Source organism: Felis catus, chromosome B4 (assembly GCF_018350175.1).
Source record: "Felis catus isolate Fca126 chromosome B4, F.catus_Fca126_mat1.0, whole genome shotgun sequence".
Lineage (NCBI taxonomy): Eukaryota > Metazoa > Chordata > Mammalia > Carnivora > Felidae > Felis > Felis catus.
In genome coordinates, this window is record NC_058374.1 from 41066368 (window position 1) to 41081667 (window position 15300).

The window sequence follows — 15300 nt, forward strand, 5'->3', positions numbered from 1 at the left end:
CTGACCACAAATGCCTTTATCAGAGTCCTGTAAAGCTCCCGACCATATTTCTTCTCTCCTTCATACCTCTGCTTTCTACTCTAAACTCACCTGCTCTGTAAGTTACATATTTCCCTCACAAACCATACTAAATCCAGGCACTACCCCTTCTAAACCTTCTACCACCTGCTCCTTGAACATCAACATATATCTGGTGTGTCAGCTACCTGCTGGGCACTATTTACAGCTCTGTGACCTCTATCAGCAGCGTTCCATTATGAGCACCTTGTGTCCCAACATAACACTTCAAGCTTCCTGCTCCCCCATTTCTTTTAGTTGTGATGCCACACCCAGGGCAAAGTTCTTCATCCAGTAGACCCATGATGCAAAGACCGTGTTGTTAACAGAGTTCTATTTTGAGAATAATCTTTGATCATCTGGGTTTCTTGCGACCTGACGACATCACACTTATTCTGGTCCCATCTCTGAGGCCCCCTGAGCTTCAGAAACACCATTTCATTCTCACTGGGGAACAAAAAGAAGACATTCCCATGACAAAGGCAGACCTTCCACAAAATCCCACACCTAACAGGAGCCAGGAGCCAGACTCTGGGACAGACTGTGGAAGAGTCTCACCTGGTACACAGTGCGAACCTGCTGGGGTGTCTGGTTGCGAAACCTGCAAATGAGACACAGCAGCACGTTGGAGTTGGGCAGGAGCTACTCGATTGACAAGAGGAAGAAATGACAACTGACAACCTGACAACATGGAAGAAGTCAGAACAAAAAGACTGCAAAAAACAGAATTGAGAAATCAAAAGCATGGTGTTCTGGGGTTGCTTAACAGAGGCACAAATGATTCTCTCCAGCTCAACGAGCCAAGAGTGGCCCATCACCCCTGCCATGCCCAGGGGACTGTTCATAACCATGACACCACTGTAAAGCAGAGGTTGACTATAGCCAATGAGCTCCACTCACCAGGAGCCCACACTAGTTTTCCCTCAGAGATTAACACCAGATAGCTGGAAACCCAGCTTGCCTGACGTCCAGTTGGATGGAGCCGTGTGTCACCTTCAGCCACATGCTACAAGGGAAAAAATATAGTTTCTGTAATCAGACAGGTCTGGGTGTGAATCCCAGATGGGCTGCCAGCTCTGTGGCTTGGGGAAGGTCCTTATCTTACTGAGCTCAGTATTCCCATCTGTAAAATGGAGGTAAGAATACTCCTGTTGCAGGGTCACTGGGAGGCACAGAGCTCACACACACAAAGTGCACAGTTGCAATGCACTGATTTACAATGAGAAAACATAGTCCTATGCTTATGCAATATTTGTCAAAACTCTTGAGCTGAAGGGCTATGTAAAGTTCTGCTAGCTTAGGGAATACTATCGTTTTCCTCTAGGGAGCAGATAAATAATAGCTTCGCTTAACCAAACCTATGTCCATCACCGCAGTATTTGTGCAATACTTTATCACAGTCCTCAAACTAATATCACTGGCCAGGTAGGACAGGTGTTATGGTCCCTATTTCATAGCTGAGGAAACTGAGGTTTGGGAGACAGCTTGTCCAGACATTACATCAACTGGAAACAAAGCTGAAGCTAAAATTGAGTTCTTTTCATTCTTAACCCACTGCTCCTCACCTAAGAGAATGTCCCTAAGCAAGTGCCTCAGAACTTAAAACACATGCACACTCTATCCATCTTTTAACTTAGTAAGTGGCGGCCTTACTCCTTCTCCATTTCCTTCCTGGATAGGGAGCTCTTATTTGTTTAAGTCTGTCTTCATATGCGTCCTCTCCAAATCTTTGATCACATTACTTTCCCTTCCCTGAAATATTTCCAGCCCGGCTGAGTTTTTTCTTTAGACACGATGACCTCAGTTAGACACATGTGAGGCTTTGCCATGATTTGGTAAGTTATGTGATCCTAAAATGTTTCCTGAGGATTTCCAGGGTGTGTGGGTACTGTGACATATCACATGGATATGTCTAGAAAGAGTTACGGTCACCTCCCAACAATCTTTGCCTGAGGCATGGCTGATACCCCTAAGCCCATCATTGCAGATGACTAGTTTGGGGGTCAATTTCCCATCATGATCTTTTCCATATGCTAGTTTTCACAGCCTCACAGTTACTTTTTATAAATTTCTCCATCAGTTTGTCCCTTCATTTCCCAGAAAAGCCTAGTGGCCATCTACAAGCTTAGAGATTTGACTTTGAACTTAAGCTCCCTCAGAACGGGGCCATGCTTAACTCATCTCCATACATCCAGCACCAGTGTCTGACACATGGTCAGTGCAAAATATGTGTTGGTTCAACTACACTAGCTAATGTGTGCAGAAGGACCCTGCTCTGAGTACCCCAAGGCCAGTGAGTCCCAAAGAGAAGCATCATGATGATGAGGCTGTTGAAGAGCCCGTGTCACACAAGGACATGCAGAAAGGCCCAGGAGCATTTTATGTAGAAGAAAAAAAAAAGTCCAGCGAGCTGAACTAGAATCCGAAGGAGGGAAATAGGCAAAGTTCCTGATCCAGCTCCATGATCTCCTAGTGACTAGAAATGTCCAGCAGAGAAAACAAGTGACCCCTGAGGCAAGATGCTTTCTACTACAAGAGAAATCAAGCAGAGGCTGGGCATTTGCTGGAATATGCTGTGAGAGCAAGTCTCCATCCCTTCATTCCAGGCCTAGGCACTGGGGTGGTGGCCCCTAAGTGCATTCCTCCTCTGCTGGTAGGGTTTGGTCCTGGAGGTTCTGGGTAGCTGAGAGTCTACTGCTCACAAGGGCCCAAGGGGAAAATGGAAAATATAGCTTGCCATGTATTTTTAGAATAACAGCAGCCTCTCTTCTTCCCTGCAAAATTGGACATAAGAGAGTCAAGGAGGCAATAAGCTGTGAGGCAGACAACCTGTTCTTTCCCCGGTTCTGCCCATGGAATTCTGGGTGGCCATGGGGAGTGTGCGTGCGTGCGTGCGTGCGTGCGTGCGTGTGTGTGTGCGTGTGTGTGTGTGGCCTCCTGGTACTTGAGATCCACCATGTGTACCATATGGCTGATACTGTAGGCAGAAAGATTAAAAGTTTGATCTGAAACAGGAGCCACCATCCATGGAAGGCTGTTCTGAAGCTTGGGAGGCCACCCTCATAAGACCAAGCTGGCCTCCAGGCACAGCCTTGGACTGGAGTGGAGAGCACTGAATTCCAACTCCTTGTCCACAGGTTGACCACAGACCTACTGCTTTCCCTCTGGGTGGGGGGGGGGGGTTGCACCTCAAGGACAGTGGCTCTCAGTGGGGGAAGCAAGAACCCTGTCCCAGCTACATTTAATAAACAGCCTGGCTTACTTCCTGACCTGTACAATGGGCCAGAATATAACAGCACAGAACATTACAATCCTTGTTTCTGCCTTGCCTCAACCAGCTACTGCCTGCTGCTCTGTGTCTACTCTGTTCCCCCAACCCGGGAGGTAAAGGAAAAATATTCTTCAGGCCCACAAGATACTATTTCTTTCCAGTCTGCAAAAGGTTGCCCTGCCAAATCCAATACTTCAAATGCTGGGACCCATGCAAATACCAAGGTGCTAGCCCTGCACTTCGTCTCTCCTTGGTCTCCTCTCCCTTGGATCTAGCCTCACCTCCTTCCAATTCTCTGCTAATTCACAGGGCAGAGCCGGGGACACAGGCCAGACTGGCACAGAGTCTATACAGGTGAGTCCTGTAAGTCAACTTTTTGACCTAACGGCTCTCACTCAACAGTCATGAGGTATCTAGCTTTGAGTCAGTGGGATTTCCAGCCATCAGTATCAGGCTAAACAGTAAATCCATACAAAGGGCAGCCCAGGCTGGCCATGAATACACATTCATGTCCTTTAACCTCAGTCCTTCAGAAAGTAACATTTCTAATTCAAATGCCACCTCTTCCAGGAAGCCTTCCCTTATTCTGCTAGTAGCAATTACTCTTCATCTGCTGTCCTGCAGTATTATGTTTGTACTTAAGTTATAATCCTTTTAAGCCCTCACTTCATCCTGCCTTGCACACATCTACCTCCCTACATAATTGCTAGATCTTTAGGGCACAAACCCCACCTTATTCATCTTGCACCTCCCCATGCCTCCTAGCACAGAGACTTGCTCGCCGTAAGCATCAGTAAATGCTTACTGCGTTGGACTGAACTGCCTTTATAAATCCCAGAGAAGGATCAAGGAGGAGGCAGCAGTGCTCAGGAAATAATTAATCACGGGTTGATCAACATTTTTTCCTCTCCAGTCCCTCCCCCAAACCAGCTGCGGCCGGTCCTTCCTGAGCCTGGCCTGCTGAGAAGCCTCCTAAGAAAGAATGTGGCTTCCTCTGTCTTCCTTCTGGAGGGATTTGGATGGGTCACATTTCAGGGGGGTAGAAGTAGGGCCCCAAGACCGAGAGGGACAGATCAAATCACACAGCCGTCTAGTGGCTGTCCTGGAGAACTCTGGCAAGCACAAGGACCTCCGCCTTGCAGAGGAGGAGGGAAAGGCAATTCCTGTGATGCCAGGGCTCCAGAGAGGCTCCCCATGGGCAGGCTGGAGAGGGCTGGATTCTAAGATGGCAGAGATGTGCAGCAAGGTGGGGGCACAGGGCCGCTCTTGCTATTCACAGATGAGCCCCAAAGGCTGCGGAGATGGTGTGACCCCATAGAAATCACTCTCAAGTCATTGTGGAAGTGTTCGTGTCTTAAGACGTTAGGCCAGGACATTTCGAAGAGAACTCCAGAGCTGCCACATGGACGGGTTCCATGCCCAAGTCCTGATTTCTAGGAAGCCTCACTCATGAAGTGGGCATTAAGTAATGAGTAAGAGTCTGGGTGCCTGGGTGGCTCAGTCGGTTAGGCGTCCAATTGCGGCTCAGGTCATGATCTCACGGTTCGTGAGTTCAAGCCCCATGTTGGACTCTGTGCTGACAGCTCAGGGCCTGGAGCCTACTTCTGATTCTGTGTCTCCCTCCCCTCAGCAGCTCCCCTGCTCACACTCTGTCTCTCTCTCAAAATAAATAAAGATTTAAAAAAAATTTTAAGTAATGAGTAAGAGTCAATCACTCCTCTCCAGACTGTAATCCTGATTCGGTGTGGCAAACCCGAGGCCGTCCATGCATTATCCTCTTGAAGAATTCCCCAAAGTCAATGGACTGCAGTCATGCTAAGCCTGGGAGACTTCTGGACCCCTCTCTTCCTCACAAAGTCGTGGGCAAGCAGCGGCATGGGCTTAAAATAAAATTTATGTATACCAACTTCAACATAGTTAGAAGCTAAGTTAAACTCAGCTTAAAGCCTACTGCTTTGTCTGATCCATACCAAAACCTTCCAGCTAAGAAAATCAGCCTGTGAGCAGACATTAATTTTAGTGAAAAGACAGGTCATGGCCCTAATAGTGGATCACACCTGCACAAATTCAAAAGGCCCCAGGCCTCCAGGTTCCCCGGAAAATAAAGGCTGTTTCCCTCCTGGGATGTTGGGGAGTTAACCTAGAGCAGTATAGACAAAAAAAAAATCTACTTTTCTGGCTGTGAGGACCCTCTTATGGCTCCTAAGGGACCAGAAGAGTCATTTCCTTCCAGCTAAGGCATCATTTCATCCATTGTCTTGGTCACAAGCTGTGTTTCTACCAGGGCATAAGTGGTGCTGGCTGCAAGTTCTTAGAGAGAGCTACTGAGAGTGGCATCCCTGCTGGATACCTCCCTGGGGAACTTTCCAGGCAATGCTCTCTCTCTCACACACAAACATACACACATACAGCTCAGGCCTGCAGGCCCCACCCAAGCTTTCCAGAGCAAAGACAGGATCCAGGGGTGGAGAGCCCTGTTGGGCTGGGAGAGACCCATTAGCAGTCTCACAGTGCAGCCTGCTGGGCACGAATGAAGGTGCAGCAGGAGGCAGGGGTGAGGGGTGCAGGGAAAGGTATCTTGCCTCCCCTCTGTCCACTTCTAACACCTGGGAAAGGGGCCTCAAACCCCAAATTTTCAGTTTAGGCTTGAAGGCCTTTGAAAGGGAAAAGATAGTTAATCCTGGGGCTTTCAAATGCACACAGATCTCCCACCCCCACCGAGTTGTCAACTGCTCGATGCTTTAGAACATTCCAAATACTTGGCATGAAGGAGGAGCACTGCGGATCCACAGGAGGAACAGAAGATCAGTACTGAAAAGGAGCTGAGTGTCCAAGGAAACAGGCGGGAAATGCCTCCCGTAAGCCTCTGTATGAATTGTCATTTCCAACTTATAGAGGACTTCCTGCTTCCGCAAGGCTTTCAACACAAGCGCATGGAGACAATTTCTACATGAGGCACAAAGAGGGTGTGGTCCATGTTAGTAAGCAGCAATGGAACAACACTGACACAGTGTGGGGGCCAGCCAGGGGCTGGACTCTGCACAGGCCAGGTGGGTCCTGACAGGCAGTGGCAGGAAAGATGGAGAAGTTGCTGAAGAGAGATGGCCCTGAAGAAGCACCCACAGGACCTGGTGTCAGAGCAGGGAGTGGCAGGTGAGAAAGAGGGCTGCCAATAAAGAGGAAAAAGGAGGTGGCTTTGAATCGGGCAAGGTGAGCTGGGCCATTTGCAAGGCAATGTAACGGGAGTCCAGGGTGGTGCCTGCTGGGTGTGGATAGCTGTTTCCCACACCTTGCACCCTCTTTTCTCTCCATGACCCCTCTCACACCCTGGTCTCGCTTACCTGTCTCTGCTTCCCCGCCTATTACTCTGTTCGCCCCTAATGCCCCTGGCCCTTCCCTCTCTCCCACTACTGTCAATTTTTCTTTCCAGCAGCTCCTTGAAATTGGAGAGTTTCTTATACCACTGGGTGGACAGCAGCCCCCCCCCACAACCCCCATACACCACCCAGTGACCCCCTTCCCTTCCCCCACAGCCAGCCTCAGAGGGATGCCTGAGGCTCCAGGCTTCCTCCCTCCCAGCCAAACCAGCCAAGCCGCTGGCCTCACCCAGGAGCTGTGGGAGCTCCCTGAGCCATCTGATGTATGAGGAGCAGTGGACAGCCTCCAGCTCCACAGCACACCATGCCCCGTCTAGACAGATCTGAGCTCTGTGTCCTCAGGAACCGCCAGGCCCCAGAGCAAGGCTTTGCTCCAAAGGTAATTCTTCCCCTGCAGGTGAGGCCGCTTTGGTGGCCAAAACTGAGTGCACATTGGAGCCTTTTTCCACTTAGCTGGCGGCCAGTCACCTGAAGTCTCTGGGGGAAAAGACAAGGCTCTCTGGTAGGGAAAATTCTTATTTTTTCATCATATTTTGTAAAAACGAGTATGTAGCTGGAGAAAACAGGCGACAGAGTGGGTGGCCACTTGGGATGCAAGGAGGAAGATCAAAGCCCACCAAGCATGGAGGAAACAGCCTTGGTGTGGCCCGGAGAACAATCTAGGTGGCCAGTGCTTCAGACAAGGCAGCCAGGGAATGGGAGGTGTGGGGTGAGGAAGCCTCAGTCACAGGCACCCCATGGCCCTGCTCTGCGACCCCAGCGCTTCAGTTAACAGTCTTCAGCTGGAACAAACACCTGCTGTCAAGAGACATCCAAGCAAGCTCCCAGTTCCCTGGGCGGGCCGTCACATCTCTGTGTGGGAGGTGAACCTACCCAAGCTGCGGCCCCCAGGCTGCTTTCTTCTTCCAAGAAGAAGCTGGAATCCCTCCCTCTGGACACAATCCTTCTGGCTGCTGCCCCTCTCACAATCCCAGCCCAGGGCAATTAGCCAGGAACACTCTCTGTGTTTACTGGCTGATTAATTAGCTCATCAGAAGAGCCACAAGTGACCGTGTGGCAGTGAGTCCACTATGGCAGTCATGAGGCCAAAAGTTCCCATCTTTTCCAAATGGGCCTGTGCTACCAAATCTCCTCACAGATCCCTCAGTTCAGCCTCCCAATTTATTATTCCTTTTTTTTTTTTTTTTTTTTTTTTTCAGTTTACGATAACCAGGATCCCGATGACCATGGAGGGAACGTGGCTTGCCCAAAGAAGCCACAGCCCACAATGGCAGGCCCGGCCTCCACTCTCAGCTCAGTGCTTTCCCGCTTCACAGTGCTGCCTCCCTACATTCCAGCCGGGAATGAAGCTGGGCTCAGAGAGCCCACTGAGACTCCAGAGTCCTCAACCCACTTGAGGCTAGTCAGACCCACAGCATTCTAGTACGTTCTCTCAAAGGACTTTCACTAATGTTCTGCAGAAGCTAGGGAAACTCTCAAGGTACCAAGACATCATTTGAGGGGCAGCACTAAAGAGAGGGATTCCAGTCTCTTCTCCCTTCTAATGTGAAGAAGCCATAAAGAGCTGACCTTCCCTGTCAGAAGAGCCAGTTTATTCCTCACGTGATTAGTCAGGTCTTCCCTTCTCTTGGTCAACACCATGGCCACTTGGGCATAACCCAAGGATCTGCTTCACCCTATCCTCCAGGATGAATCTGAAGGACAATAGTAAGAGTGATAGCTGCATACACACACACACACACACACACACACACACACACACACACACAGGCAGGGAAAGAGAGACTATATGCTGAGAGACAGAAGTTATGGTATATCAATGTACATAAACTGCTGCCCCACACAGACCCCATCCCCCTCCCTGCCCTGAGCTGCTTCCTCATGCATCAGACATAGAGCAGGACAATCATAGCCTAGAAAAACAGATCCCTCTACTTGGCCAACAGACTGCCAGGGGTTAAGAGGGTTGACGGGTGCCTTTCAGAATCTGCATCTCTAGGGTCCTCCCAAGAGTGCCCCCCAGATCTTACCTGATGAGGTCAATAGGTTGAAATTTATAAAACACTCCGTAGCGTGCCCATTCTTGATACAGCAGCTAAACAAGAAAAACAGGGAAACAGATAAGAGGTGCAGGGGGACAACTGTTCACCTGTTTGTCCACCCTAGCAAGTCAAAATTTTAGCGCCCCAAACCACCCTAGCAAATCAAAATTGAATCCCCAAAGTTCAGCTTCTAGGAAAATTCTCACGAGATCCACCAGAAAGATATCCAAAGGCAGGAGGCTACAGAGACTGACTTCCTCTTTGGCTATAGGAGGCTATAGAGGTGACCTCTATCACACTCTGGGGCGGTGCGTGACAATCATAACCCCACCTTCTTTATTCCCTTGCCTTGCTTCGTCCAGGAAAATGAGTCCTGGCTTGCTTTCATTCACTCATTTAACGTATTTATTGAACATCTACTACGTGCCAGATGCTGGATATAGCTATAAACCAAACAAAATCACTGTTGTCATGGAGCTTACACCCTGATGTGTGGAAACAAACAGAAACACACCAACATGTAAGATTTATAAATGCTTGGGGCACCTGGGTGGCTCAGTTGGTTAAGCATCTGACTCTTGGTTTCAGCTTGGGTCATGATCTCATGATGTGTGAGTTCGAGCCCTGTGTCGGGCTCTGTGCTGACAGTACAGAGCCTGCTTGGGATTCTCTCTCTCCCTCTCTCTCTCTCTCTCTGCCTCTCCTCGCCTCCCCTGCTTGCACACATGCTCACTCTCTCACTCTCTCTCTCTCTCAAAATAAATAAGTAAACTTTAAAAAAATAGATTTATAAATGGCTTCAGGAAAAGCAAATTGAGGCAAAGGAATAGAATACAAAGGGCAGCGGAGTGGAGTAGGATGCTATTTTAGATAGATGGCAAGGGAAGGCCTCTCTGAGGTGACCTCTGAGCTGAAGAAGTGAGGGAATGTGCCAGGCAGAAAAGTGCTCTCCTGTGCAAAGGCCCTGAGGACAGTGCATGCGTTATATCCTAGGGAAAACAGGGAAGCCTGTTTGCACTTCCAGGGCAATGTGACTGTGAGGCAAAAAATGAGAGATAATGTCAGAAAGTACTGAGGTGGCAGATCACTCATGCGCTTGTAGGCCACGCCCAAACCTTTGGACTTTGAAGGAAGCCAGGAGGGGAGATTTGCCGGAGTGGGGAGAAACAGTCTGCCTTGACTACAGACCTCCCATTCCGGCTGCTGTGTGGAGAAGAGACTAAGAGCTGGCACAGGAGTAGGGGGTCTACCACAGCGGTCCAGAAGAGATCATGGTGGCCTTTGCCACAGAGGCAGTGGGGGAAGTAATGAGAAGTGGTTGATTCCACTTTATATTTTAAATGTAGAGTAAGATTGACTGTTAGATTGGATGTGGAATGAGAGATGGAGAACCTGGCCTGAGCTGCTGAGTGAATGGTGACTCCACGCGCTATGGTGGGGAGACTGTGGGAAAAACCAGTCAGCAAGGCAGAACCAGTTCCGTCTGGGACGTGCTAATCCAAGATGCCCTTCTGGCATCCACATGGGGCTAATGAGTAAGCAGCTGGACGTAAGCTTCTGGAGTTCAAAGGAGAGTCCATCTCCTTTACAAAGAAGATGTACATTTGGGAGGTGTCAGGCCAGAGATGACTTATAAGGTCATTAAACTAAGGATCTAACCACCAAGAAAGAGGAAGTAGGTAAGGAAGAGGCGTGACATCAGGGCCCCAGTGCGGCAATGGTCAGAGAGCAAGGAGATGATGAACAGCACAGGAGACGGCAGAGCAGCCGGGAATGTGCTAGACGTGTGTGGTGTCCTGGAAACTAAGGCACAACTGGTTTCAAAACGAAGAAAATGACCAGCTGTGCCAAACACTGCTGATGGGTCAGGTCAGATAAGAATGGAGCAGTGACCTCCGGACTCGGTGACTGTAAGGTCACGCATGACCTTGACAAGAGGGGTTTCTGTGGAGCTGTGGGGGCAACACCTGAGTGCACCACATTCTAGAAGTTAAGGGAGGAAATGAGGCACCAACACATCAAGCCATGCCATCCTGTGACGTTTTCCCAGCAACGTTAGCAGAGCCAGCATGCGGGCAAAACCTAGGTGTCAATCCCAGCGGCAAACCGCATTTTGGTTTCAAACACTTCGCCGGTGAGCTTCACAGCTCATCCGCCTGGAAATGAAGTGATCTGGTAATGAACCATTATTAGACGTCATCTACATACGCAAGCTGAATAGATATTAGCGTGTAACTGAATTATATGTCTAGCATTGACAAGTCAAGCTAGACGTCAAGCATTGACAATACACTGGCCATCCTGTTAATGTTCTTTATTCTCCTTACACAACACACGTCCTTACACATGACACAGAATTCATAAGGAATTCTGTCAAGGAGACCCTGCTCTAACTAGGTATTTTAGATATCCAGTTGTACGTTAGGAAGCCATCCTTTTCACCTGAGAACCTTTTTTTTTTTTAATTTTTTTTTTCAACGTTTATTTATTTTTGGGACAGAGAGAGACAGAGCATGAACGGGGGAGGGGCAGAGAGAGAGGGAGACACAGAATCGGAAACCAGCTCCAGGCTCTGAGCCATCAGCCCAGAGCCCGACGCGGGGCTCAAACTCACGGACCGCGAGATCGTGACCTGGCTGAAGTCGAACGTTTAACCGACTGCGCCACCCAGGTGCCCCTAAAGACATGCTTTTTAAGTAAACTGACATAAGAACTGGCATTCCTCCTTAATGGGTAAAGACTTCTATCATCATCATACCTCCCAACCACTATAGAACAGAACCCAAAACCACATGGACCCTGACAGAGCAGCCTTAGTCACCGCCACTTGCAGAGGAGGAAACCCACACACGAAAAGCGACGCAGCGCCATGACCAGCAGAGCAGCATGTGAATCCGTGAGTTTGGATGCTGCTCACTCCGGGCAGGTGGCGTCTAACCTAATCTCACTGTTCCTATTACACCACCTCCTCCCCTTTGTCTGAGGTGCTACTTCTGCCCTGGGTCTTTATTCCCTCTCATAGTGCAATCCCTGCACTCACCAGCACCTGGCTGTCATCATCTGTGGCCCAAAGGGAGGCCGACGTGCGTCAGGAGGTAAGAGCAAGGACTCCCCTGAGGGCTGTGGGTCGTCACTGCCTGCGTCCCGGTTCTGACCTCCAGAGCAGACTCCTCTCCGAGTCACATATCAAGCCAAAACCTGAGCCTGAGAACATCCATCTGCTACTGCCCTGGAGGGAAAAACTAAAAACACTCCAAGAACCAGTATGGCACAGTTGGCTTGGGCCCAAACTGACAGCCAAGCTCACAAGCCTTGCCCCTGGTGGGATATCGAGCATGCTGCAAGAAACGTCTGGAGGTCCCTTTCTCAGCGTGGCACCCTCGGAGCACAAAGCTAGATTCAGTTTGTGAGGATGAGCCAAGAGAGCTGTGTGAGCCCCATGCAGATGGGCAGGATGGACACAGAGGACATCACGGGGCAGCCCCTGCAATGGAGCTCCAGCTACTGGACACCAAGCCTGGGAAGTGATGCAGCAGTGAGGGCCGAATGCCCACGTGGCTCTCTCCAGGCTGGCTCAAGCGCTGCAGACCCTTTGCCATCTCTACAAATGTTCACTCACACATACTTAGAGACCAAGTGAGTCTTACATACTAAAGCCCAGGTTACGGGGTTCCAGAGCAGACTGGCAGTCAGGGTGGAGGGAGGAGTGCTCTGGAGTCTGCCCCCTAGGGATTAGCGTGGTGGAGGAAAGTGCAGGAAGACATCCACAGTATCTCGTAACAATCCCTTTACGTGTGCAGAGTCTAGATCCTTCTAATGCAGCTTTTAGTAAATCCACTTTCTCCCTCAGAGCTACACCACGTCCTCTTCACAACTGGCCAAGCCTGCAAGTAGATTAGGGAAGGTCCACAGCTCCCTCTCAATGGACAGTACCTTATTTCAGAGGCCCGGGTGTCATTCCAAACACGTCGGCCTGAACCTAAACCTTTACGGCAGGAAGCAACGACCCACAGGGGCCACCCTGCCTGATGGATCAGGGCATTCGAGCAGCCCATGGGTTCCCTGGGGATCACATTTGACAGTGGGTCAGTTGGTTTTAGTATTTCATGAGACTGTAAAAGAACCCGACTGTTAAAACCATTTGCAATGCCAGAGAATGGCGAGATGCTTGAGACTCGAGGCCCTCTCGAGCTCCTCCGAGAGCCAGGCTTGCAACAGGAAGAAAGATGCCAGCTGCAGCCCCCCGAAAGGTGGTGATGGAACAGGGCAAACTCAATGGAAGAGAATGGAATTCTACTCCCAGATCCTGCAATGACCTGTTTGAATTTTTAGTGACTCACTTCAACTATCTCGGTCTTCTCCAGTAGCAAAATCAGTGCAGGAGGAGAAAAATCAATCCTCAAGTGACACCCAGGACAAAAGTACCTTTCTGGTCAGAAAAACAGACTGACTCTCTTCACACACCTTTTAGTGGGTCACTTTATAACCATCCACTAGAGAAAACAATCATCTGCAAAAGCTGGAAAATACAAGACCCAGGGTTTAAAAACTGCTAAGGAGAATCACATTCCAGTGATGTACCTTAGGCACCCCTGTAAGTGGGTGAGGAAGCTGCGGGAGCTGGCAGGGCTAAGGCGGCCCTCAGAAGATGGTTACGGTCACTTCCCTGGGATGCTTGGGAAAACCAGGCAGGTCCAGCTAATATGGAATTAGGTGGCTACTGGCAGCCAGGGGAGACCCATCCACATCCATGCTGCTCCCTCTTCCTGCTGCCCTGCTTTCTAGAAAGGTGTGAAATCCGGGATGCCTGGGTGGCTCAGTTAAACATCCAACTCTAGGTTTCGGCTCAGGTCATGATTTCATGGTTTGTGAGTTTGAGCCCCAAGTCGGGCTCTGGGCTGACAGTGTGGAGCCTGCTTGGGATTCTCTCTCTCTCTCTCTCTCTCTCTCTCTCTCTCTCTCTCTGCCCCTCCCCAGCTTGCTCTCTCTCTTAGTAAATACATAAAAACTTTAAAAAAAGAAAAAAAAGGTGGGAAACCCCTGTCCTTCAGAGGCAGGCTGCGTCTTGATAATTAGCCTCCAGGAACAGGCAGAGAGAGACTTCCAGCCCCTGGCTGGGGCTGAGTCATCGAAACTGCACAACTGCACAAGGCAAGCTGGAAGGGAAGAAGACTGCATTCTCAGGGGCCTCTGGTCTTTCCTGGGATCTGCCCATGAGGAGCCTGGGCCTCGAGGAGATCATGGGAACAGGCACGAATTGCAGGGAAGAGTAAAAGAGAACATCTAGATACCGGCAGGATGGGCAGCTTGGGTGCCCTTGCAAATCACCTCTAAAGGCCCCCAGAGGGGTGACCCCACTGCAGTGCCTAACCCTTCACACCCCCCAGCAACAGATGCAAGGGTTCTCCCTGGCACCCAACCAAAATCCTTCCTGCAGCTCTCTCCAAGAACACTAGACTATTATAACGCAATTAAAACGAATCAATATGCTGCACGTATTCAGAGGTTTGGACTCTTTCTTCCTTAGGATACTTTTAGGCCCCACTCATACAGTACTGAAACTGCGGGAACAAACCCAGCACAGCGCTGAGAATTCCCGCTGCCATACAACAAGACCCTGTGTACCTGGCTGTAAAGCACAGGCTGCGATTTGGACACCAGGGTTTTAGGCCTGACTCGACAATCATTTATGGCCATTGGAACCATCTCCTCACCTTGCTGGGTATCAGTTTCCCAACCCAAATGGACAGAAAAAAAACTTTCCCTCTCGCACGAATTCCCTTATCCCAACCCCAGCAAAGCCAATATCCCTAACCATGACCGTGGCAGAGGAAAATAAGGACTGGCCAGCAAACCCAAGGCAAAGCCACAAGAAAGGGGCCTCTTGTCTTTTGAAGACAGCTGTCCACCTTTTGACATCCGCTGTGGGAATTACCCACCAAGGTGCAGTTCCATCCGACCTGGTCTCTCCCTGCCTCCCAGATTCTACCCATTCTGCCGGTTGGGCTGTGCACTGGGAATAATTCTGTTGGCCTACCCGAAAGATTCCTGAAAGGAAAAATTTTTGTTGTGTCGTGTTGTTAATGCTAACATAACATCATCCCAAAGACGAACAGACATATATTTTAGATAGTCTACAATTTGCTCCCCTCTGCCTCTGCAGGTAACAGAGGTCTGGCTGATTTCTGCCAGGAGTTGCTGTGTGTTCCCAGTCTCTGGAATGTTCCTGTAGAGTGCTCCACCTTGACTGGCTGGGGTCACCACCCACTCAGCAGGAGGATCCTTAGGTGGGCAGCAGTGGTGAGCACTCTTCAAAGGGGAGGAAGGTGAAATGAGAAAGCGGGAGGGCAGAAAACGGTTGGGGTGAGCTAGGTGAGACAAGGGGAGAAATGCTTCCTCCTTTTCCTTTAACTCTGATCCGGGACTTTTCAGGAAATTAAACACCGAGACTATTAGCATCAGATAGAAAACAGATGAGGTTAAGACATCGCAATACTACAGCAGATTCCCTGGGCAGGCAAAGAGGGGACATGTGTAAGCAATCACAGCAGTA

At 49.7% G+C, this 15300-nt stretch overlaps 1 protein-coding gene across 4 annotated transcripts in view; it reads right to left on the reverse strand.

Annotated features, from left to right (window-relative positions):
• ANO2 (anoctamin 2) overlaps nt 1–15300 on the reverse strand; it is a 341730-nt gene that overhangs the window by 199879 nt on the left and 126551 nt on the right. For all 4 annotated transcript variants that reach the window (XM_045061286.1, XM_019834398.3, XM_019834399.3 and 1 more), the window contains one exon: nt 8736–8800. In XM_045061286.1, coding sequence (XP_044917221.1) covers nt 8736–8800 — 65 coding nt within the window. The remainder of the gene's footprint in view (nt 1–8735; nt 8801–15300) is intronic.